This window comes from Centropristis striata, chromosome 4, assembly GCF_030273125.1.
Source record: "Centropristis striata isolate RG_2023a ecotype Rhode Island chromosome 4, C.striata_1.0, whole genome shotgun sequence".
Lineage (NCBI taxonomy): Eukaryota > Metazoa > Chordata > Actinopteri > Perciformes > Serranidae > Centropristis > Centropristis striata.
The window spans coordinates 3,669,099-3,696,415 of NC_081520.1; the positions used below are offsets into that span (position 1 = coordinate 3,669,099).

Sequence of the window (27,317 nt, forward strand, 5' to 3'; positions counted from 1 at the left end):
CTTCTTAATGAGCTGGTGGCTCGTTAAGTAGAGTAAGAAGGAGTCTCCAATAACACCAGAAAAAGTCGCTGGATTTGTCATTTCGCCATTTGTCGCTAAATACATAGCAACAAAGTCGCTAAATTTAGCAACAAAGTCGCTAAGTTGGCAACACAGCTTTGCCGGCTTTTACAAATGGCGTATGTTGTTGTGGCGTCGACATCCCGCTTAGCGTTCTATCCAATCAGCAACCAGGATTTTTTCAGGGGAGAAAAACGGCCCCGCCCCCTGCTGGTTGGTGGACTACTGGTGTAGAAAGTGCTGATTAGATATGCAGGACAGCCACATTTTAAAATGGAAATATTGCCCACGATCAGGTTAATTTAATCGTGGCGGCCAAAATCATGATCACGATTAAAATTTGAATAATTGTGCAGCCCTAACAACATGTGTTAAAATTAGTAGCTGCTGGTGTGAGCGCACTGTTGCTACTTCAACTGTTAATACTGCTGTTACTGCCACTCCGGCATTCTTTAAGTAAAAGTAACAAAGCCTCTAGGTCAAAGATTTCAAATTACTGCACAGTAAAAGTAAGAATAATAAAATGTAGCCAAAAGAAAAGTGCATGTTCAGAAGATTTAAAGGTTAAACTGCAGGAAACGTGTCCACTTCTAAACCTTTATATAAATAAATAAAAATATCAGCTAAAACATAAATGGAGTACAAAGGAAAGCACTTCCATCGGGGATATTGCGGAGTAAAACTGAAAATACTCAGCTGTACTTTAGAAGTAGTAATTTATCTTCTTTTGTAGAAGTAATAAGTCTAGTATCTGTTTGTTGCTATTAAATTATGTACTACTTAAATATTACTTCCTGCTGAAGGTAATTTCTTTCACTTCTTCATTATATCACTTTTATATTATAAAATTAGCCCACAAAATTGGTAATTGAATCCTTTCTCCTCAACGTTAATTCCAGTATCGAGCTTCATTCGTTTTTTTGTCTCGTTTTGCTGTTGTCGTGTTTGTCACATTGGAAAGAGTCGTAACATTTTACTATAATAGTTTTCTTTTTTTTGCAACGATGTCCTTGTCGTCTTTCCCCCTAATGAAATCAAAGAAACAACATATTTGACTTATGATTACGAAAATCAATCCGAAGATGTCACTGGATCATTGGATTAAAAATGGATGGGGTTAATCATAATCTAATTACTGAAAAGTTTTAAAGTTATGCCTTACACTACTTGTTACAGGTAAAGAAGTAATATTATTACCATGATTTGTTTCTGCCCCTCGTAGTGATTCACAAAATGTTTAGAACAAAAATCACAAAAAAGAAAAAAACGAAACTTAATTTTTCATGTTTTTTACATGATCTGGTTAGTGCAAACGCTTTATTTTTGGAGACATTTAAATGAGATGTGTAGAATAAAGTGATTCTGACAGAAATGTCACTATTTTAAGCTTTGTTTTGATCCGTTTTTCTCGCAGCGTAACCTTTACGTTTAAGAACTTTAGGAAAGTTCACACTCTGACGATTATGTCTGTTTGTTTCTTCAAAAACGTTGCATTTTTGCTGATTTCTTAAAAAACACATTCATATTATTTTCTATTAAAAATTGAAGTATATAAATAAGTCGCATGGTGCTATCTGTGGTGCTGAAGTTTAATTCTTCCATGTTAAAATACCCCTTTGTCTTGTATGATCACACCCATTATGGGTCCACATGAGGACAGAACTAGGCAAAATTTACCAAACTTTAATTTCTTAATTTTTAGAAAATAATGTTAATGCAAATACAGTGATTGAAATTTTTGCAAAAACAAACAAATCATACTCTGCTACAAATACTAACAATAAAATAATTAAGTGTAGTAGTTAATTCAGTCCTGTACCTCATTAATACTAGTGTTACTACTACTGGAAATACAACTACTGCTACTATTATCTACTAATAGTAACAACCAAAATACTACTACATCTACTACTGGAAGTACAACTACTGCTACTATTATCTACTAATAGTAACAACCAAAATACTACTATATCTACTAGTGGAAGTACAACCACTGCTACTATTATCTACTAATAGTAACAACCAAAATACTACTACATCTACTACTGGAAGTACAACTACTGCTACTATTATCTACTAATAGTAACAACCAAAATACTACTACATCTACTACTGGAAGTACAACTACTGCTACTATTATCTACTAATAGTAACAACCAAAATACTACTACATCTACTACTGGAAGTACAACTACTGCTACTATTATCTACTAATAGTAACAACCAAAATACTACTACATCTACTACTGGAAGTACAACTACTGCTACTATTATCTACTAATAGTAACAACCAAAATACTACTACATCTACTACTGGAAGTACAACTACTGCTACTATTATCTACTAATAGTAACAACCAAAATACTACTACATCTACTACTGGAAGTACAACTACTGCTACTATTATCTACTAATAGTAACAACCAAAATACTACTACATCTACTACTGGAAGTACAACTACTGCTACTATTATCTACTAATAGTAACAACCAAAATACTACTACATCTACTACTGTAAGCACTGATATTATCAGCATCACAGCAGTACAACTACTTGCACTACTCACTGTGGATGTTTTGATAGTACAGCTACTGCTCTGACTACTGTCACAAATACTAATATGACTAATACTTTCACTCCTACTATGACTGGAGCTGCAGTACCTCCTTCTGCCAGCGGGGGGCAGAGCTGAAATGCCACAGAAGATGATGCTACAGTTCCTACAACAGCTCCAAGGAAACTTGGTGAAGGAGAAAAAAACACACAAAAAAAAAAACATTTCTGCTCCGCAACAGAGTCTCTCACAGCAAAGCACTCTGGATCTTGTAGTTGCTTCAATCATATATTTTTTCTGGACTCTTTCTGCAGGAATCTTTATATTCTTCATGAAACAATGATAGTAAACAGATTGATGAAATAAGAAGACGTGTTTACAGTCTTTAGAAGCTCTCCTGTTGTACATACTCGTGTCATTTATTTGGTAAATATCACTGATACAGTGTGATAACATTTTTGTTTTGTGAATATGATTTTTGTTTAGTTTAATAAAAACATGTTGTTTTACAGAAGTCACTTCCTGTTGTATCCTGTTTATTTAAAAAGTTTCCATGAAAACACATCAGCTGCAGCGACAGAATCACAGTTCAACATTGCAGTTTATAAAAACTTCAGAGATTTGCCATCAACAGCTTCTCGAACAAAAACATCTAAACTAGAAGGGAAGTTGGGGAGCAGAGACTGATTGATTGATTGATTGATTGATTGATTGATTGATTGATTGATTGATTGTCTTTATTTCGAACATGCAAGCAAGTAAAAAAACAACAAAAAAACAAGTTTAAACATTAATAGATGAATAAATATAAAACAAAACAAAAAAGCAAAAAAGAATTTGAGAAAACAGACACTTTCTGCAAGCTCGAAAGGGAGTAGGAAGACATAAAAAAACTTATAGAGTCCTACCCTTTAACAGGTCTCTATATCTATATACATATATATATATATATATATATATATATATATATATATATATATGAATAATCAATATAGTCACATACAAATAACATTTAAAAAAAACAATTATATATATATATACTATAAACAATTTATATTACATTGTAAATACCTATACATGTTTATTGTAAATTACTATATAAATATAAATATTATAAACATAAATACAATTACTATGTATATTACAAAACTACAGTCTACATATGTCCATGTTACAGAGGCTTTTCTAAATTTCTGTACTTTGTGAAGATGATGTCTTTATATTTGTCTTATGTTTTGGCTTTTCTGTACTTCCACACATTGCTGATACTAAAGACTGTGTCCGCTCCAGCTTCTAGTTTGTAACTAATTTTTCTGACACCACATGAATTCAGCACAAATTCCCTACCTCACAATGTTACATGTTACATGTTACTTCTTCACTGTAAAAAATGTCTGTAGATTTTACGGTGGAAAAACTGCTAAACCATGACAGTAAAAGACAGTAAAATGATAAATGGGTTAATTCAGTTTCTGTACCAATGAAACACCTTAAATGTATACATCAGCCAAAACCATTTACCACTTTAAAAAAAATACATTACTCCACTGTAAAATACACTGGCACCATGTGTGTAACAAAAATATACTGTAATATATATATATATACACAAGCATCACCGTATTTTTTGCATTTATCTTTGTAAAAAATACTTTTTCTCACTGTTAAATGTACTAAACACCATATATCTAACAAAAATATACTGTAATATTTAATGGTAAAATCTTTAATTTATGCAGCATTTATAAAGTATTTTGTCAATTATATGGCAGAACAGTGTTTCTTTTGATGGAGAAACTTGTTATTTATGTGATAAAAAATGGAATAAAATGGCAATCTTAAACGTGAAATAAACCGTGCCAATATCTTTTTAACATAATATCAAAAAAAGTTTATTTAATACGGTAAAGTCCTGGCAACCACAGCTGCTGTTTTTTTTTACCGTAAAAAACTTTATAACAGTGTTCCCTCAGTGTCACTGTGAAGCCATGATTGATTTTGTTTTAAGTCCAATTTGAAAAAAATAAATGATCAGATTTATCTTTTTTCTGATTTCTGTGATTATAACTGAGTAATTCTGCACAAAGACAGGTTTGACTTGTTCCCATTTATTGTTGCTACCTCCATGATTTTGCTGATTCCATAGAGCTGCAGGACTTTAAAGATAGATTTTATACACAATAATAATGAAAAGTGGAAAGATCCAAAACAAACATTTTACTATATTTAGTAGATTTCTCCTAAAATCACTAAAAGTTGTATTGCAGCGTGTAGTTCCTGTACCTGTGAAAACACTTTGAATCTAATATATCAACAAAATAAAATGCAAAGGAAATTTCCTGGAAATATACGATAATTAGTTAAAATTGCATATTTAATGAGTGTGCACCTCATTTGCATATCTAAACATAAAATTTCAGAAAACTTAAAATGCAAAATATTCACTTAACGTAAAAAACAAACTGGGGAAGTTTCATGTTGGCGTCTACAAGTTAAGTGTCTCCACTAAATTAAAAACATGGATGAAACATAAAGTTTTCATTAGATCCTGATGAGACGTTTCAGTCTTAATTAAGTTAAAATGTTTTCTGTAACCTGCGTGACGCTCAGTGACTCAGTGTGGAAACAACAAACTTTACACATCACAGGGGGGAAGTGTGATGTCATTGTGTGTGTGTGTGTGTGTGTGTGTGTGTGTGTGTGTGTGTGAGTTCATGCCAGTGGCTCCGCAGCAACGGCTGCTTACTGTTAATGTGTTACCACGACAACTAGCTGCTGCTAATGTGCTGTTTATTAGCATTCGGAGAAAGATGAAGGTGAGTGTGAAGAGGAAATGACGGTTCAAATCAGAAGTTCATCAGAGATATGATTCGAAAACATTCAGACTTTAAACTCATATTCTATTAATTTCTCTTAACCGTTTCAGTTTATTTTCCAAATATATATCAGGCTGTGTCATTACAAGGTAACCTAATAAGCTAATGTCCTCACAAGGTAACTGTCCCCACAAGACAACTTTAATCCTCTTCATGTCCTAACAAGGTAACTTTCAACCTGCTCATGTCCCCACAAGGTAACTGTCCCCACAAGGTAACTTTAAACCTCTTCATGTCCTAACAAGGTAACTTTCAACCTGCTCATGTCCCCACAAGGTAGCTGTCCCCTCAAGGTAACTTTAAACCTGCTCATGCCCCCACAAGGTAACTGTCCCCACAAGACAACTTTAAACCTCTTCATGTCCTAACAAGGTAACTTTCAACCTGCTCATGTCCCCACAAGGTAACTGTACCCACAAGACAACTTTATACCTCTTCATGTCCTAACAAGGTAACTGTCCCCTCATGGCAACTTTCAATTTGCTCATGTCCTAACAAGATAACTGTCCCCACAAGACAACTTTAATCCTCTTCATGTCCTAACAAGGTAACTTTCAACCTGCTCATGTCCGCACAAGGTAACTGTACCCACAAGACAACTTTAAACCTCTTCATGTCCTAACAAGGTAACTGTCCCCTCATGGCAACTTTCAATTTGCTCATGTCCTCACACAGTAACTATCCTCACAAGGTAACTTTCAACCTGCTTGTGTCCCCACAAGGTAACTGTCCCCTCATGGCAACTTTCAATTTGCTCATGTCCTCACAAGGTAGCTGTCCCCTCAAGGTAACTTTAAACCTGCTCATGTCCCCACAAGGTAACTGTCCCCTCATGGCAACTTTCAATTTGCTCATGTCCTCACAAGGTAGCTGTCCCCTCAAGGTAACTTTAAACCTGCTCATGTCCCCACAAGGTAACTGTACCCACAAGACAACTTTAAACCTCTTCATGTCCTAACAAGGTAACTGTCCCCTCATGGCAACTTTCAATTTGCTCATGTCCTCACAAGGTAGCTGTCCCCTCAAGGTAACTTTAAACCTGCTCATGTCCCCACAAGGTAACTGTCCCCTCATGACAACTTTCAATCTGCTCATGTCCTCACACAGTAACTGTCCTCACAAGGTAACTTTCAACCTGCTCGTGTCCCAACAAGGTAACTGTCCCCACAAGACAACTTTAAACCTCTTCATGTCCTAACAAGGTAACTGTCCCCTCATGGCAACTTTCAATTTGCTCATGTCCTCACAAGGTAACTGTCCCCACAAGACAACTTTAATCCTCTTCATGTCCTAACAAGGTAACTGTCCCCTCATGGCAACTTTCAATCTGCTCATGTCCTCACACAGTAACTGTCCTCACAAGGTAACTTTCAACCTGCTCGTGTCCCAACAAGGTAACTGTACCCACAAGACAACTTTAAACCTCTTCATGTCCTAACAAGGTAACTGTCCCCTCATGGCAACTTTCAATTTGCTCATGTCCTCACAAGGTAGCTGTCCCCTCAAGGTAACTTTAAACCTGCTCATGTCCCCACAAGGTAACTGTCCCCTCATGGCAACTTTCAATCTGCTCATGTCCTTACACAGTAACTGTCCTCACAAGGTAACTTTCAACCTGCTTGTGTCCCAACAAGGTAACTTTCAACCTGTTCATGTCCTCACAAGATAACTGTCCCCACAAGACAACTTTAATCCTCTTCATGTCCTAACAAGGTAACTTTCAACCTGCTCATGTCCCCACAAGGTAACTGTACCCACAAGACAACTTTAAACCTCTTCATGTCCTAACAAGGTAACTGTCCCCTCATGGCAACTTTTTGCTCATGTCCTCACAAGGTAGCTGTCCCCTCAAGGTAACTTTAAACCTGCTCATGTCCCCACAAGGTAACTGTCCCCTCATGGCAACTTTCAATCTGCTCATGTCCTCACACAGTAACTGTCCTCACAAGGTAACTTTCAACCTGCTTGTGTCCCAACAAGGTAACTGTCCCCTCATGGCAACTTTCAATTTGCTCATGTCCTCACAAGGTAGCTGTCCCCTCAAGGTAACTTTAAACCTGCTCATGTCCCCACAAGGTAACTGTCCCCTCATGGAAACTTTCAATCTGCTCATGTCCTCACACAGTAACTGTCCTCACAAGGTAACTTTCAACCTGCTCGTGTCCCAACAAGGTAACTGTCCCCACAAGGTAACTTTAAACCTGCTCATGTCCCCACAAGGTAAATTACCTGCTTTTTTGGAGTTGAACCCAGTTCTGCTGTGACGAGGACTCAGTCTTAGTGGTATGTGTTCTTCTTTTATAGACTTGCTTTTTATGTGATATCATCTTTTTTATCTCCCATTTTATCATCTTTTTACTGTTTTATTCTCTATATTGCTTTTATATATGTATTTGCTTTTTTGTGTTTGTGTATCCCGATTTATCTATTTATTTGTTTATTTTATTCATTTGTTTTCTGATAATTATAACTTGTTCTTTTGTATTCAAGTCAAGGGGGAAAAAAAGGTAGAAATCAGAAATTCATCTGAGATATGAAGTCATAATCAAATTTTTTCCATGAGATTTCAATCTGCTCTTGTCCTCACAAGCTAACTGTCCCAAAAGGCAGCTTTCAACCTGCTCATGTCCCCACAAGGTAACTTTCAACCTACTTATGTCACATTGGAACAAATTGCCTGAGAACGTAAGGCTACAAAATCCAGAGGAGGCTCCGTCCTATTGTCGAACCTCAGATTCAGGAGGAACAATGTGGCTTGCGAGATTTCTGGAGGGGTCATGGGAGTTTTCTCATCCAGTCTAAATGTGTTTTGTGGACTTGGAGAAGGCCTACGACCTTGTCCCTTTTGGGGTCTTGTGGGGGGTACTATGGGAATATGGGGTACCGGGCTCGTTGCTATGAGGTCTCTGGTCCGAGCTGTGTCCGCATATTCGACACAACGTCAAACACGTTCCCGGTGGGTGTTGGCCTCCACCAGGGTTGCCCCTTGTCTCTGATTCTGTTCGTGGTTTTCATGGACAGGATCTCAAGGCGCAGCCGGGGGGAGGAAGGGATCCGGTTTGGTGACCTTAGAATTGCATCTCTGCTTTTTGTGGATGATGTGGTTCTTTTGGCTTTGACTTTTTTTATGTGATATTGTCCTTTTTATCTCCTTTTTTTAATCATGTTTTTACTGTTTTAATGTCTATATTGCTTCTACCTATTTATTTGCTTTTTTGTTTGTGTATCCGGATTTATTCATTTGTTTATTCTATTCATTTATTTCTGACAAGTAGAACTTGTTCATTTGTCTTCTATTTGCTATGTTTTTGTATCTTTGTCTTCTTGTATCAATTTAATTTTTTACACTGTTTTTCAAGGTGCTATATAAATAAAGCTATTACTATTGCTTACCCTGAATCATAATCAGCAATTTGGATGAAATTATTCATGCTTTTCCAAATAATGTATACAGACTTGGGTACACATCTGGTGATGCCCAGAACTGAATTGTTTTCAAATGAATTTTACCGAATTTACTTCATTTTCCGAAGATGCTGTGTTACTTTACTGAACTTTTACTTTTCCTTACTTTTGTGGTGTTACTACATTTGGGATTCCCTAATGTCACTTTCACTCTGTCTCCCCACAGTAGAACATTTGAGACTAATAGAAAGTGTTTTTCTACAATATTAAAGTGTTTGTTCTGACTAAATGTTGAGTGGGCGACTCTCTGCTGTTGCTGCTGCCTCTTTGTTTAATGGAGATATCAGCAAGTGCTAATGAAGTCTGCTAATCCTCTGAACGCTCCGTTAATTCCTCTCCTCTTCAGCCGGACATTCTGCCGTTGTATTTGTTTTAGATGAGCGCCGGTTGCTGCCGAGAGCTGCTGCTGCTGATAGTTTTATTGTTTTATTGTTCAGACTTCATTTAAAGTCAATAAGGACTAATGGACGTTTGTTTAACTTGAATGTCAGCATTCCTTCATCACCTTGCACGCCGCCAGCTGCCAATCAAACACACCGCACCATGTGACCTGCAGGAGGAGGAGTGTCAGGCTTAAAAAGAGCAGCACCAGGAGGACCAGGACCAAACACAAGCCCAGAACCAGAACCAGAACCAGAAGAAGATACCAGACCATCAGACAGTAGGTTTCTTTTGTCTCTCCACTTTGTTTCTAATGTTCCCTTCCTCACTGTATACATTCTTCTTCTCCTCTTTATAACTCGGCAGGCATGCAGTCCTTTCGTTGTCCCGCCATCTTGGTTCTTGTGGCGTTGGTTCTGTGTGGTCCAGGTGTTTCCTCACAGCCCGACAGAGACCAGGAGCAGTACCAGAACCAGGACCTGGACCTAGAGCTGCGTCACCACAGGCTGCTGCAACGAGCTCGCAGCGCCGGACTCATGTCACAGGTGAGAGAGCCTACAACCAATCAGAACGCTCTATCTCTATGGAGGAAAAGATGTGATAGCCTCTAATTTGGTCTTAAAGCGCCCTGATGTTATTACGACACTACAAAACTCCAGAATGTCCTTTCACATAACAGTTAATGTTCAGAAAATCAACTGTAAATAATTCTGACTTCCTTAATTCAAGGGTGAATAAAAGTTAAGAGCCAAACTGTAACTGAATAATAGTCTTTTTGGTTACATGTGATGATTTCCAGGATAATGCTAAATGTTAAAAACAGTAGCAAAAGTTAATAAAGTCATAAATTAAGCAAACTGACTTTCAACTGTCAGTTACAAAGAAATATACATGTTGCTTAATTTAGGGAGCTAACAGTAGCTATGCTGAGCTACAGGCCAGAGCAGAACAAGTGGGGCTGCAGCACTGAGCTTGAGTATGAGCCTGTTGTTTCACAACTCTTATTTTGGCGGTTGTGTTTCTGTTAGATTACTGCAGACATTATAGTCCACAGGGCACGAGTCAAGATTTAATCAGTGGTCTAAACCAAAATACTCCCCAGTTAATGAAAGTAAGACTGGTCAATAAAAGCTGAACCAGGGCTCTGGTTACAGTTTATGTAACAACTTTTAAGTTATTTTTGGGTTTTCCTGTCCATAGAAGGTTCAGGTTCATCCTCTGTGTGCTGCTCTTTAGAGGAGGAGGTTTATCAAACCAACCACTTTTTCAAAATGCCAGGAGGACAGGTAATAAACAAATGTTAACAATATTTATCTGATTAAATAAACATTAAATAGAATTTTTTTAGATTCTTTCTTTTAAAATGAACTCACTTAACTTAATTAACTTGGCCCATATGACAAATAAATCAGCATTTTTACTGTGTTTAATACTTGCAACTGAATTTTAGCTGTACTGTAAATGTTTTGTTTACATGTGCAACAGTTTATAAAACAGCTGGAACCACCAACAAGCTCTATTTTTATGTTTTTATTTGCAGTCTGGATCCTTTATTTACATACAAGTACCAAAACAGTTTACAGTGTAAATCAATTAATTTTTATTGAGAATTAGAAAATGGTTATAAGGCTTTCCAGCAACCAAATAGGGCCCTAAGTGGAGTTTAACTGTGTAATCAAATAGTCTGTTCTATATGAAATGAGCAAAATGATGTAAGCAATGTGTCATGTCATTTTTTTTTAAACTCCCATGATACTATGCATGAAAAGAAAGTAACAATTGCTACTTCAAAAATGTAGTTACCAAAAGATTTAACCAACTAGATGTAGCACCGACACCTGGTATTCCTCACATTTACTTGTGTAGTCTACAGAAATGACTGAGCTTCTTTCTGAACTAATTTACACAGAATGGAAAATCTTAAGAAAAGCTTAAGTTGTTGCACAAACTACAGAACAGTTGAACAGAGTGTCCAGGGACAAAACTAACATATTAGAAACTTGTAAAACAACAGGATCAGTGACGTTTCCAGTTTTTACAGATTCTGAGAGGACCCAGAATCGTACCCTGAAGTACTCCATCACAAAAATGAAAGAAATCAAACCTTTACTTTAGTTTGAAAGAACAGCTTGATGCATTCAGGGCACTAACATCAAAGTTTTAACCATGTATTTAAACAACTAGAAGGCTACTCAGGGATTACAAACCTCTACAAAGACATGCCCTGTCTTACTATGTTTGCCTTCTGACTTTCACATTCACAATATTTTTAACAGCCAATTTTTCAGATTAAATTGATACCCAATGAATGCAGCACAAATGCCCTATCTTGATTCAGATCTGCTCCAGAATTTAATGTGCGCTTCGAAGCGTCTCCCTTTCACAAAATTTTATAAAATCTTGCCAGTAGTTTTTCTGTAATCTTGCTGATAAACTAACAAAAGATGAACCCATCTGAAAGCATGACCTGCTAGGTGCAGTTAATAAATGCTGAAATAAATGTGATGTGATGCTCTTGTCACAGACTGTCACTGAGCTTAATATTCTCCCAACAGCAGAGATACACAACATTTAATGAATATATTCAAAATTCATGGAGCATTAAACGCTACAGGAGGAGGCCTGGGGGGTAGAGGCAGCAGATTAGCAGTGAAGATGCAAATCCTGTGTTGTTGTTTCGGCTTGAATAAGCAGCAAATGATTACATGGACCACCTGTTGTGAGGGAAGCTGCAGGTGGTGGTTGGAGGGTTTATGAAACATGTGACTGTAAAATGAGTCCTGCCTGAACTACAGCAGGCAGCTGTGTGATGGACCAACATCTGGTTTGTATCCAGAATTATGCTTTAGTCCATCTTGAGCCTTAGTGTCACAGAAATGTAGATGTTCAAACCTGTTTTTCTGACATTATTAAGGGCTTCTTGTTCATTTTGGTTTAAAAGGTAAGTCTTATTTCTTGAGGAAGTGCATGTGTTACAATTATTGAATCATCCAGGCAGGACAAAGACTCAGTCTGTGATCTAAAAACCTGTAAAAAAACAAAACATTTTTCAGGAATGGAGTAAACGTGCAGTGGAGGACCTGTTGGCTCAGATGTCTCTACCAGAAACCGACGCCCAGAGGGAGGCTGAAGTCGTCTCCATGGCAACAGGAGGAAGAATGAATCTGGAACGGTCAGTCGACCCCCCAAACAGCCTGCCCCCCCGCGAACGCAAAGCTGGCTGCAAGAACTTCTACTGGAAGGGCTTCACTTCCTGTTAAAGCCCCACCCAGGTACTGATTACCAGTTTTAGCCCCTCCTGGCTACTGATTTAAACGCTGCTTGGTTTCATACTACTACCCATTTAAGCTCCACAAGGTACCTGGCTACCAATTTAGGCCCCGTCCAGACACCTAACCACACATGTGTACCAGGTACCTGATTCCCATTTAAGCCCTACCTAGGTATTGTATCACCTGTTAATGCTCCACCCAAGTAATATATTTTCTGTTAAGGCCCCAACCAGGTTTCTAACTACCAATTTAAATTTAAAAAAGTTTGCATTTGTCCCCCTCTCATGCCTTGGATCCAAATTTCTTAGGGTCTTGATTGCCAGTGAGCTGTGGTTCTGGCCTTGGTTGACTGATCCCCCCTAACACAACAAACAGCAGCGCTTTAAACATGTGGCAGACCATCACACATAGTCTTTGCATCATGTCCTCAACTAATGGCACCAGTCGACCTTATCTGTGGCTGTTTGGGTGATGTAGCTTAGTGAATCAGTGGCAATTAGAGAGAACTCCAAGTGGCTTTGCAACTCTGATTCAACTCACTGATTTCATTTAGTTTATTCCTGTTTTTCACCTCAATTTATGCTTTTTCCACAAGTTAAAGACCACTCTGACACCAGCAAAGCCAATGTCCATTGTACCTGTGTAAGCTCCACCCAGGTAACTTGCATTCTGTGATTCCTTGTTGTTTTGTTCCCAGCCGACGCACCAACCAATCCCAGATCCCCTTGCCTTCACCTGAGCGACTGGACGGACTAATCAGCAGCTGTCTGACTGCAGTGTACCTAAATTATTAATGTAATTATCAATTAAAAAGAGGAATCAGTCAAGTTTGTGGCTCCGTTTTTCTGTCTGTGCAGAGTTTGATGCAAAATAAAAAACACACAAGTGAGATCACAGAGAGATTATGGAAGACACTCTTATCTGTCTTGATGGCTGTGAACATGTGTAATGCTAAAACATTCTATTAATGAACCATCTCGTTCAATTATAAAAACTTTATATTTATGCGAATTTATTAAAGCTGTAAAAATGACAGTAGACAGTAGAACGAATCAGGTTCCCAGTCGGGAAACAGTTCACGCTCATACTCGAAAAGATTACACGAGTTATTAAATATAATTTTTCACAAAATACAGATTTCACTGAGTCAGTTATATAAACAGAGTCCAGCATGCAGCAGGGTGCAGGGAGGACTGAAGAGGATCTGAGTGGAAACAGCAGCAGGTTTTAATGTTTGAACAGTGAGAGGGTCGAGTCTAATTAACCTTTAATGGAGAGCAGAGAGAGAGAGCAAATATTGACTCAACACATTAAATCCTGCTGAGAGAGAGAGAGAGAGAGAGTGTGTGTGTGTGTGTGTGTGTGTGTGTGTGTGGCACAGCATGACTTAGACGTGTCTGTGCAGCTATTAACCCTCTCACTAATGATAATTGTATTTTGAAAAGCATGTTTTCTTTAAAATAATTGCCTTGAATATACCATTTATTGTAGAAACAAACTGTATAAACGGGCATTATTGTCTGAATTCTAACTTTTCCAACGTCCTCCAATGGATCATAAGTTATGAAAGTTTGTTTTACAAAAAGTTCCATGAAGGTGTTTGCCACCATTTCCAATAACTTCTGTCGCAGCCAATGGTGTATCAATAACACGGCAGGTGACGTGACAAATTATCACTGAGGAAGAAGCCTTTAGCTCGATGAGCCAGAGGAACAAACACAAGACTTCGACCCAAGAAACTCTTGTTCCAGTGTGCAACAAAAATATGTCATTGAGTTATAACTAGGGCCAGGACTCGATTAAAAAAAATAATCCAAGTAATTAGAGGCTTTGTAATTAATTAATCAAAATTAATCGCATTTTAATCGCATATAAATATTTGACCTGAGAACAGTGAGAAGTAATTTTTTCACATGGATTTTCAGTATACCATTGAATAATGACTTAATACATAAGCTTAAGCAACAACAATATTGTTATTTTTTGTTAAAGTCCAACAGACCAGTGCAATTTTTGCCATTAAGTGCAGCAATAGCATATTTAGAAATATAGTAAATTTCATAAATCCAGGTAGCCTATAGGGAGGTAGACCTTCTGTAAACTAGAATACTTCGGTTTTTTAAGTAAAACACAATCCACGCTAGCTACCACACTAGCCGCTAGCTGCTATATGTTTAGCATTGAGGTGATACTTGAGGCTGGATGTGCTGCGGTGATATGTGAATTCCTTGTTGCCTAGCAACACAACCATGCTCTTATGGACGCTTCCATCCGTTGGTTTTTAGTAACTAAATGTCCCATCATCCACGGGGCCAACCAAAGGTCTCATCAGCTTCTTCCTTCATGTTCACTGTGGTTTGTTGTCGTCTGAACTCATCAACGCTAGTTGGTGCTCCAGTATAATCGGTCCGCCTGAAACTCATCCAGTGAGAAACGTTCCGCGGTGCAAAAATAAGTGCGATTAAAATGCGTACATTTTTTTAACGCGTTAATTTTTGTGTAAATAATGAATCTTAATTAACGCGTTAAAGTCCCGGCCCTAGTTATAACTTTTTGAACAATTTGTTTCATGGTTATGTAATATCATTTTTAATCCTAAACCTAAAACATGAAAAGCTTTAAATGTGATTTGTACGCCTTCCCATGAGACTGGGTTGCTTGCTTGGTCACTCTCCTTTTCCTCAGTTTGCTATCTTACATTGTTTGTTAACAGAATATGATTGTGGAGATGTAAAGCCCTTGGTTATATCTTGTGATATAGAATGTAATTTAATGATTATGTTATTATAACAGAAATATATTTTAATTCTAGTTGCACAGCAATGATGTGTAAATCTTAAAGTCAAATTCCTTGTCTTAAATAAAGACTAAATAAAGATTTAAAAATAAATGATAATAAATAAATAAACCAAACAACACCTGATGTCCTGCAACTCCAACTGAAAGAAATTGGAAATAATTGAAAATAGATTAAACTGTTATCAGGTGGAACAGAGTGGAAAGATGTGTGACGTGTGTGTGTGTGTGTGTGTGTGTGTGACGTGTGTGTGTGTGTGTGTGTGTGTGTGTTATCTCAGTCTGTCAGCTGGTTGGTTATAGTCTCTCTGTGTTTTGAGGGTGATGAATGAACTTCCTGTCAGCAGATGCAGGTCTGAATCCTGCAGCTTTTAAGTAACGCACCAAACCTGTTACTATTATTATTATAATTATTATTATTATTATCATCAGTATGACGTCTTGGCTCATGACAGACTATGTTGGAGCTTGACAAATCAGAGCACTCTAGCCATGTGGGCTCCACTGCTCCACCTGACAGTGTTAACTTTGTCTTCTTATTTTTAGTTTACAGCTGAAGAGCGATCGGTGCAAAGTGTCCCCTCTGGTTGGAGCTCCTGAACGCTCCGTCCTCAGACTGATATCAGGCTGTCTGATCTCAGTGTTTGTGTTTGTCTGCAGCTGATTGGAAACAACCATCTTTTCACAGTCTGAGCTAAAGAATAAATTAAAAAGTTTAGACTGAGTCTGATGGACTAAAGATATCTGGAACACTTTACAACCCAGCTCACAAAAATAACAGAAATAACTCGAACACAGAGTGAATTCTGATGAGCTACTTGGATATAATACAGTATATTAATGAATTATTAGGTAATTATGAGTTTAGAAATGTCTCTGAATCATGAACGACCAAATAATCTGAACTTGTGCAGCTCAGTGAGGACGAGACCTCCAAACAATCAGGGCCATGAAACCTGACCCCAACCAATTAGGGCAACAAAACATGACCCGCCAACAGAAATAAAACACAAAACCCTGAAATGAGCGCACCGGCTACTGGTCGCTACTCAGCCTAAAATGAGAATCTTGCTGTAAGCAGATAAGAAGTAAGATAAAAACTCCTCAAGAGCATCAAAAGCTTTTATAAGGGGGTAAGAGAGAAGAAGAAGAAGAAGAGTACTTTATTAATCCCACAATGGGGAAATTCAACCTCTGCATTTAACCCATCCTTTTTTACACACAAGTGAACACACCATGCAAGGAGCAGTGGGCAGCACATTACTGCACCCGGGGAGCTGTGGAGGGGGGGGTTAGGTGCCTTGCTCAAGGGCACGTCAGTCCTAGACCTGTCAGTACCGGGATTTGAACCAGCGACTCTCCAGTTACAAGCCCGATTCCTAACCTCTAGGCCACAGACTGCCCAAGATTATATATTATATTATTTACAAGATTATAGCATACTCTTGTAAAAAGAAAAGACAAAGCATTGAAAAGTTGAAGAAGCTTGAATCTCAACTTAAAGAGAAAGAAAAGCAGTTAGCAAATACTTACAGTGAGTCATTACTTAAGCAAGTGTGCACTCTGAAGTTTGATTTGAATGAGATTTATAACAAAAAGGCAGAGTATGCTCTGTTCAGATTGAGAACAAATTTTTTTATGAAAATGGGGGAAAATTGGGCAAGCTATTGGCCAGACAACTTAAGCAAAGAGAGGCTGGCTATGTGATCCCTGGTATTAAAAATGTAAGGGAAGAAGTGTTCACTAGTATAAAGGAAATGAATGTAGTGTTTCAAAACCTTCACTCAGAACTCTATACTTCAGAGACAGATTTGGATACAAACAAGCTGAAAACTTTTTTTTTTTCAAAATAAAAATTAACAAGATATCCTCAGATCAAGTGGGAGAGCCGGGCCATCAGATGCATGAAACCTGGAAAGTCTCCAGGACTAGATGGCTTTCCAGCAGAGTATTACAAAAAACACATAGATATGCTGGCACCTGTTCTAAGTGCAGTTTACTCATAGCCACTGTCACAGAGGCAGCTCCCTGATACATTGAATGAGGCTTTGATATCATTAATTCTCAAAAAAGGACCCATTGGATCCAGGTAGCTTTCGACCAGTTAGTTTAGTTAATGTAGACTGCAAAGTGCTCACTAAAGTCCTTGCATAGAGAATATTTTACCAGACATTATTCATGAAGACCAGGTAGGACAATCTTAGACGGTTGCTCCACCTTATGTGGAAGAGCCGTCAAGAAAACACACCAGTAGCAGCTTTCTACCTTGATGCAGAGAAAGCATTTGATAGGGTTGAGTAGGGTTTTTTTTATATTTACATTTACATTTACATTTACATTTAGTCATTTAGCAGAAGCTTTTATCCAAAGCGACTTACAGGAAGAATAAAAGCAAACAATCAAGGTATAGTGCAATAAGAGCTATTAGTGCATCAATAAGTGCTAGTGACAATTCTGTGAGGAGTAGAATTAATGTGTGGTGCTAGGAGAGAAGATGCTCTCTGAAGAGTTGGGTCTTCAGGAGGTTTTTAAAGGTAGAGAGGGACGCCCCTGCTCTGGTAGTGTGTTCCACCAACGGGGAACAAGAAGTGCAAAGAGTCTGGATTGTCTTGGACCAACGGGGGGCAGAGCCAGACGCCGTTCACTGGAAGAGCGCAATGGTCGTGAGGTAGCATATGTCTGAATCAGGGCATTCAGGTAGGAGCAGACAACTTTGTCGTCAGCATTAGAGATTTGAATTTGATGCGGGCTGCAACAGGTAGCCAGTGGAGCTCAATGAGCAGCGGTGTGACATGTGATATATGTCTATGTAATATATGTCTTTGAAGAATGATGATGAAAACTGATCCATGCAACACCGAGAGCATCAGTCCTCACCAATGGACAAATGTCTCCCTTCTTCCAGCTCTCATGGGGAACAAAGCAAGGAGATTCATTATCACCTTTATTGTTTATTTTATGACTTGAACCACTGACGATCACAATAACGGTGGAGGATTCTTTCTACAGAACCAAATTCATCAGCCCCTATTCTTCTAGACACAAATGGTAAAGTTCTCACAAATTTCTGGATATAAAATCAATTGGCATAAGTCAGAGGTTATGCCATCCAGCAGTGGTTAGTGCACTCCGATTTAAATGGATATTATCAGGGATGAAGTATCTCTGTATAAGACTGACTGCTGATATGAGTAATATTGTGCAACTTAATATGATTCCGTTGCTTCAGAAAATAAAGAATAAACTAGATAGATGGAAATCAATAAATGTTTAAATTAAAATCTATACAATTAAAATGGTAGTTGCCCCTAAGTTTAATTACATATCAATGATAGTACCTGTGACAATTCCTGATGGGATATTTAGGAAGTATAATCAGAAAAACTAGGATCACCATGCAAAAGCTTTATGATTCAAAAAGAAAAGGAGACTGGCCTTGCCCAATGTTGAACTTTATAACATAGCATTTGAGATGGTAAAGTTAGCCAAACATTGGACCAGCTATGGCTCACACCTTGGATGGACATAAATAGAAAATTAAATGGGTAATCTGACTGGCTGTGAAAGTAACCCAATCCTACACCAGTATCTAGAGTAGTATGGTAGTATTACACAAGATGCTCAGGATACTCCAATACAGACAAGATTATGCCTCTATCTGGAATAATCCATCTATAAAAATAGACAGGAAACCTTTCCTGTGAAAGTCCTGGCTAGACGGGAACCTGAACAAGATTGGAGAGCTATATAGAGATGGGGTGTTTCTCTCATTTCAAGAGATCAGTACACATTTCAGCCAAAAAGATAAAGGGGACTTTTGGCGGTACCTCCAGTTAAGAAGTAGTGTTAAAACCTAAGGCAGGCGTAGGGGAAAACGTGATTAGTCTCTATTTTGACAGTTCTCTATAATATGGTTGTGGATGCCCAGTGTGGGAAATATAATAATTTTAGACTAATTTGGCAAAGAGATCTAAATTGTGACAATGGGGAAGATGTTTGGGAAAATAACAAACACAGGGTGGTCCATCAGGGACGTTCGAGGCAAATTCACACATTACAAAATTATCCACAGGTATTATTATATGCCTGTAAGGCTCAATAAAATGGGCTTGATACAGAACAACCTGTGTTTTCTCAAGTGTAATGCACAGGCAGGGAGCTTCTTACACTCACTGTGAGAGCGCTCTTTGATTTATCCTTTCTGGAAAGAGGCTATAGGAAAACTGGTTTGGAATGGCTTGGAAAAGCTCTGACAGAATCCCCCCAGCAGCGCCTACTGGGAGACAGGTCAAGGTCACCACCAGGAATATCAAAAGCAGAGTTTGGTTTAGCACTGACAGGCTTCATCACTGCAGCCAGAATCATTCTTGGCCACTGGAAGAGTCAGACTCGACCAGAATTTGCAGACTGGATTAAGCTGATGACATGTGCCTCCTATGAATTGATGATAGCAAGGTTGAATGATAACAAAGGGAAATTTAACCAGGTCTGGGGTCATTTTCTGAATCATATAAGGGGAATAGGTGCCCATAACATGTAAGGAGAGGACGACTTGTGTGTGTACATGGGATTTGTGTGTGTATGTATATTTACATGTGTTTGCATTTTTTGTTTTTATTCTATGTATTTTTGTTTAACCCATAAGAACCCAGACCCAGTAATCCTTAAAGGAAAATTATGGGGGAATATACAACAGAACACATAGAACACATTTATGATGTTTTTAAAAAAAAAGAAAAATACTAGCCCTAAATGTCAAAGATCTTTGATCCGACATATATGATACATTGGGCATTTATGAAATTTATGTTTATGATATTTCTTATTTTTGAATGAATAAACTAGACACCTTTTCTGCTTACTGTGATATCTGTACAGCACTTTGGTCAACCCCGGTTGTTTTAAATGTGCTCTATGAATAAAGTTTGACTTGACTTGACTTACAAAAACACAAATTTGCCTTTTTCTTTGAATCTCCACAACATATATAAAAATTGTGACATTAATAGTGTTGTTAGACTACAAATTCCATTTCAGATTTGTTTTAAGTAACAAAATAATAAATCAATAATAAGTGAATATAAATACCACTGCATCATTTGATGGCTTCTCAACAAGCTACTGTGGCTGTAGAACACTGAAAAACACACTTATGTACTTGAAAAAACATACATGAACATTACTAGAACACTTAAAATGTTTGTGACACCCGTGTCACCGTGGGTTCTTATGGGTTGATATGGTCAATTTGTTTGTGTGGAAGTTTGATTTATTTTGTATGATGTTTGACACAAGAAATTTAATAAAAACTTAAATAACAAAAAAATAAAACCAAAGTTAAAAGCTGTGGAGGTGGACTGTAGCCGAGTGTGGAGGTGGGGAGTCCTGTCCCGTGGACCAGTGAAGGGGTGGGACCAGAGATAAAAACAGACATTCCGCAGGAACTTAAAAAATGAAAAATAATGTTAAAATCTTTTTTGGTCTGTTTCGCACGTCCCCACATGAACTATTTTTCGCCTGACAGAGGACAGGAGTGAGTGCAGCAGCCCCGGGAGTTTATTCAGCAGGTCCTGAACCGTGGTTCAAGGGAAGCAGTAAGTGGTGGTGTTGAAGGCAAGGCAAGGCAAGGGAAGGCAAGGCAAGTTTATTTGTATAGCACAATTCAACACAAGGTAATTCAAAGTGCTTTACATACACATTAAAAACAGCAAGACACAATTGAAAACAGTAAAAACAGTCAATTAAAACAGGGAAATAGAAATAAAAATATAAATAGGATAAAATAAGATACAGTAGGATAAAAAAAGAGATAAAATAACATTGTGTAGTTAAAAAGTAAGGGCAGTAGAGTAGAGCAGATAAGTGTTAAAGTTAAGAGTACGCTGCAGTAAACAATAGTGTTTTTAGTCCTGATTTAAAGGAAGAACCGCGTATCCGGATTATGGAGTCTCCAACTTTGACTGTAGTTGGAGTGAAGAGAGGTGTGGGGGGGAGATAGCCGCTGGTTGTCTCGGCCAGAGACCGTGTGGTCAGACTTTGCACTGTGGGGGCAAACAGCTGAGTGCCGTGCGATGCCGTTGGCCCCGGATGTGGAAGAGCAGCTCCCTGGTTTGGGGCGAGGAAGACCTCCGGAGAGCCTGAGCACGGCCTTCTTGGGCAGCGGTGATTGCTGTCTGCGATAGGGAGCGCTGGACTGGTCCCGGCAGCGAGTCCCCTCACCGCCGCTAGCCACTGGTGCCAGTTGATCTGCAGTGGCTGCAGACGCGGATCTCGGAGATGGATCTAGGTCGAGGCGAGCTGGAGCCTTCAGCAAGAAGCTGGCCGAGACAGCAGTGTCCTGAATTATCACGCTCAGGGAGACAATTTGCTGAGCCTGATCCGCGGCTAAATCCATAAAACTAGCTAACATAGTCTCTTTGCTCCGTAGCTCAGCCTTTCAATGTCGATTCTCAGGTCAGTAATCTTTTTGTTGGCTTTTAAGAGATCGTCTCCAACACTGTGCATTGTAGGAAAGTATACAAACTCACAGTGGAAAAACTTAACTTAAGCTTACAGCCAGAATGTTTGTGGCTGTTAGCTGGCTCGGTAGACCAGCCACTAGTACTTGCCTATCATGCTGTAAGTGTCTAAAGTCTAAAAGTCACATCTGTTTCTGTCCTCGCTTAGACAGGTGAGAAAGACAGACAGACAGACAGACAGACTCTGGGGTGGCTGTGCCTCAGTTGGTAGATCGTTCGTCCAGTAACCGGAAGGTTGGTGGTTCAAACCCGACCATGGCAGCCTACATGTCGAAGTATCCTTGGGCAAGATACTGAACCCCAAATTGCTCCCGATGCTGCGTTCATCTAGCCTGGCTAACACCAGACAAATCTCAAATGAGATTTGGTCTGGCAAGCCAGGGGACAGCGAAGCCGGCGAGAGACCTTTCAACTTTCGCTCTAAACTATTACTAAAGAGAGTTTCGCGTCTGCAGCAGCCATGTTGGATCCGTAAGAAAACTACAAGCTTCCAAGTGCCGAGTAGTACGCGTCATCGTCTTGCCGTCCCTCCCCGCTCTGTGATTGAATCCCTAAAAACAGGGCTAAGAAAGCTTCCTGGTTGCCAGACTGGATGGAGGTTCGAAATTAAATTCGAGCACGCAAGGCAGTCTGGGTATACCCAGGCTAGCGTTCATCGGTGTGTGAATGAATTCCCAATGGTGGCAGGTGGCACCATATAGGATACCAGTATGAATGTGTGTGTGAACAGGTGAATGTGTGCAGTCTGTGGTGTAAAGCGCTTTGGATATAAGTGCAGTCAATTTACCATTTCTCTCTGTCCTCGGTCACTGTGTCCTCGCCAGGCTGAGCTAATAAACATGTCTGTATGTGTGGAACGCTTTTTTTAATGGGTTTAAAGGTCAAGTTGGGAGGGGGGATGTGTGTGGGGGGTGTGGGTTCTGAGTCACATCGACACCCCGCCGAGCAGCCGGCCAATAAAATGTTTCGCGTGGGCCGGCCAATCAAACGCACGGATGGTGGTGAATGTGTCCGTCAGTCTGGACTAATCAATGAGCAGAGACACAGCAGGCGTGTGTCTGCCTCTCTCACACACACACACACACACACACTGATTTGCCTCGTCCACATGATTAGCAGGTCAGCACAAACCATGTGACCCCCCCGCCAACACCCAGCGGGACTCTGGGAGAGCTGTTGCGGCTGACAGGCAGCGAGAAAATGTCTGCTGACATGAAGTTAATGTCTCAGTCAGGAGAGGAGAGGAGAGGAGAAGGAAAGAGGAGAGGAGAGGAGAAGCAAAGAGGAGAGGTAACATGGGAGGAAAAAGGAAATCAAGGAAGGGAAACAGGCAATGAGAGGAGATGGTAACGAGGAGAGGAAGCAGGGAAACGAAGAAACAAAGAGGGAAGACATGGAAAAAAGGAGTGGAAAGAGAGGAAACAAAGAAATAAGAGGAGACAAGGAATGATTAAACAAGGACAGGAAACAAAAAGACAAGGCAAGAAGAGAGGAAACTAAGAGAGGGAAAAAAGAAGAGGAAAACAGGAGGGGAAGGGAGGAAAGGGAACATGGAAACAAGAGGGAGAGGAGAAAAAGAGAGAACATTAGAAGAGAATCCAGATCTCTGATTGGTTTCTTTAATGTTTGACGTAAATCAGTTGGTGCAGATACTCAGATACTTTATGTTAATGGAGGAGAAATAATATAGGACACACACTCGCACACACAAACACACACATGTGAGAAAATGAAACATCACGTTCTGACTTACAGTTTGATGAGGGGACCATGAGCAGGTGTGGAGCAACAGGTGACTGAGGGCGACCAGCTGCTGGGACATCGGGTGGACAGTTAGAGAGACTAAAAGTACGGAAGAGGATTAGGGCCACACAGGAAAAAAATATTAGAGTTCTGACTTTATTCTCAGATTTTCGACTTTTTTTCTCAGAATTCTGAGTTTAAATATATATCAGTATAACTACCATCATCTTGCCAACCTACCAACTGATCTTCTTTTTTTAACTTCTTAAGTGTCCTTGTTATGCTGTGTTTTTTTTTCTATTGTTGTTTTTATTTATTCTACCTCAGTATTTTATTCTATTGTATTTTATTGTACTTGAATACCGGACTGCTGTGACAACCGAATTTTCGAATTCATTTTTCGGGGATGAATAAAGTAATCTATCTATCTATCTATCTGTCTGTCTGTCTGTCTAAAGTCAGAATTCTGAATTTATTCTCAGATGTATGCAAACTGCAGGCGGAAACGTTTATAACCTATGGTATGTTCAAGGAGCGTCGGAAAGGTAGAATTTAAACGATACTGCCTGTTTTTACAGTATTTTTCTATGAAAAACGATGCATTCATGCCCACTGTTTTTTTTTTAAATTGCTTTTTAATCCTTGTAAAGGACTAGGGTCCCCCTTTTTGTCCCCCTGTCTGTCCCCTAACTCGGATCAACAGGCTGAACCAATCAGCAGTCAGAATCAGCGGCTGTAATGTGGCCGGTCACTGGTCAGCGTCTCGGTGGTCCAGTGTTGGACAGGTGTGAAATGTGTGAAATGTGTCTTGTCTCCTGCTGTTAGCCACCTGACGGCTGAAGCCCCGCCTCCTCCTGGCAGCGCTGACAGGTCACTAAAGCTGCACACAAACCTCACAGCGATGCATCGAGGTCTGATGGACTCTGCTTCTGCAAAAAAATTTAAAAAACAAAACAGTGAAGAAGTGTGTGTGTGTGTGTGTGTGTGTGTGCAGTTTAACAGTAGGAAGCTGTGACTGAAGCTTCATTACTGAGACTCCCACAGATTCAACATATTACTGAACATTATGAGCTCAACAGGATGTTTTTTATATGAGTTAAAATAAAATGAGTAACACACACACAAACATCCACATCCAAGTCCATACGCTCGTCTCCATTGCCCATTATTTATTCCTTTATTCTGTTGTTAATATATTGTTTTGTATTTTCCAAGTCGTGTTCTCTATAAATCAAAAAGAGACACAAAATAACCACAAAGAGAGAAAACCATTACATATAGACACAAAATAACCAGAAAGACACAAAAAACATTAAAAAAAATCACAAAATAGACACAAAGAGACATAAAATCACAACAGAGACACAACAATACCATAAAGAGACAGAAAATGCTGCAAAAAGACACCAAATAAACCATGAATGGTAAAATAAAGTTAGAGTTAAAATAAAATGAGTAACACACACAAACATCCACATCCAAGTCCATACGCTCGTCTCCACTACATCTATTTGCTTTAAAGAGTGTGCCCATTATTTATTCCTTTATTCTGTTGTTATTATATTGTTTTGTATTTTCCAAGTCGTGTTCTCTATAAATCCAAGCAATTCACATTTGATTCTGGTGGCTTTGAAGAGAATGCTATGCTGTGGATGCAGGTAAACCGTCTTTAAACACCTAAAAAAAATCCATATCAGTTTAAGTGTACGTCATATTTATAATATTTTCTCCTCTTTACCTATCAGACAGCTCTTTCTGACGGAACAAAAGCTGCTATGACCTCTTCAAAGTCTCCAGACTCCACTGACCAAAATAGTGCAGTAAAAGGACACATAGATCAGTAAAAGCAAAATAAAAAAGCCCAAAACAGTGACTCACAGAACACAGGATCGTCTGCTCTAACGCTACGTCATGTTTGTTGTGTTATTGTGACTTTAAGATCTGAACTAACGTAACGTGTTAGCTGACAGTGACTCAACTGGTGCTTACATTTACAGCTTTCTGTGGTAATTTAAGTTCTCTATATTAGCTGAGTGAATATATAAATATGAAACTACAAGACGTCAGGAATACATTAGTATGATTAAGCAGTTTTTGTCAATTTGTCCCATTATATGTGAATATTTCTTCATACTTGGGCCCTTGTGTTGCAAAGATCGGTTATCACTGGAAAGCTGAGACTCTTGTGGATCCAATGAGCCCAATTTTCTTCATGTGTGATGATGTTAGTCAGTGAAACTTGAGCTCAGTGTATAAAATGAGCATTTTATTGAGGGAAAAAACTTGCATGGTAATTTTCAAAGCATTCTCTTCACCTTCGATAACATAAGATCCAAATAAAAATAGGTTCTATCCATGAGCCTCCTCTTTCCAGACATGCCCACTTTATGCTTACCCACAGCAGTTTAATGCAAAAACTATGTAGTTTGTTTTTCTCATACAGTAAAATGTTTCATGTTGTCCTATTGTATGTGAATATTTGTGCATACTGGGGTCCCTAAACAGTCTGTGAGTTGCATAAATCGGGTCTAACTGGAAAGCTTAGACTCTTGTGGATCCAATGAGCCCAATGTTCTTCATTTGTGATGATGTTAGTGATGCTTGAGCTCACTGTTATAAAATGAGCTGCTGTGATCTCTAGGATAATCAGAAGCCTCATGAAACTTTACATCCACAAACTAGAGACCTGGAGCATTCAGAGGATGGATGGCTTTCCACACTATATTTACAATAAGGGGGTTTCTCAGCAGGCAACATAACACAAGTGCTCGACATACGTCACTGAAAACATATAAATCTGCAAAATGGCAAGTTTTGAAACCAAATCAGCAATTTTTACAAAGAAACAGAAGATTGAATGAATTGACTATATCTAGTCAGTAGACTAATTTCCTCATTTCAAATTCATTTCACTTCCTGTCTCAACATCAGTTTCTGTTTGCGTGTCAGCAGCAGTGAGTCATGTGACATGTGATGGAGTTCAGATTATTTTACGCACGTAGAGGAGGAATTCATTAAAGCTGAAACAATAAGAAGCTGTGGAGACATCTGTGAGCAAAGATAAAAGGTTTAATAACCATTCAGCCGTGTGTGTGTGTGTGTGTGTGTGTGTGTGTGTGTGTGTGAGCAGGTAAAAAGCTTTTCAATGACAGACCTGCAGGCAGCAGGACGACATCAGTGACGACCAACAGCTGGCGTCAACGTGCTCAGTGATCCGACGGCTCTGTGTAACAGAAACAACACAAAACAAAAACCAAGGAAATAATATTTTAAAAACAGAGTTGATGGCTTAGTGACATGTTTGACATTTATCAACAGTTTGAGGCAGATAAGTCAGATCCTAGATGAATCACTGAACAGGTCTACCAGCACAGTCAGGGGTCCCCCAAACCCCTCTGGCCCCTGGACCAGAGCCTCTGTTTGAAGTGACTGTGAACATCTTTTGTTGGACTGTCAATTTAAAGACCACAAAGACACACAAAACTGCCACAAAGAGACAAAAAAACACAAGGAGAAACAAGATAGCCACAAGGATACAGAAAACTGCCACAAAGAGACAAAAAAATCATAGAGACACAAAATAACCACAAAGAGAGAAAACCAAGACACAAAATAACCAGAAAGACACAGAAAACCATTAAAAAAATCA

General features: G+C 38.9%; 1 protein-coding gene across 1 annotated transcript; it reads left to right on the forward strand.

The window, feature by feature from the left end:
* Positions 1-9,574: 9,574 nt before the first annotated feature.
* Positions 9,575-13,438, forward strand: sst1.2 (somatostatin 1, tandem duplicate 2). Its single transcript, XM_059331858.1, has 4 exons — positions 9,575-9,619; positions 9,706-9,884; positions 12,393-12,611; positions 13,309-13,438. The coding sequence occupies exons 2-3, from the start codon at positions 9,708-9,710 to the stop codon at positions 12,597-12,599; spliced, it is 384 nt and encodes a 127-aa protein (XP_059187841.1). The 5' UTR covers positions 9,575-9,619; positions 9,706-9,707; the 3' UTR covers positions 12,600-12,611; positions 13,309-13,438.
* The last annotated feature ends 13,879 nt before the right edge of the window (positions 13,439-27,317 follow it).

Coding starts and splice junctions, on each gene's coding strand:
- sst1.2 (XM_059331858.1), top strand. CDS start 9,708: ATGCAGTCCTTTCGTTGTCCCGCCATCTTGGTTCTTGTGGCGTTGGTT. Junction 9,885..12,392: donor GCGCCGGACTCATGTCACAG/GTGAGAGAGCCT, acceptor AACATTTTTCAG/GAATGGAGTAAACGTGCAGT.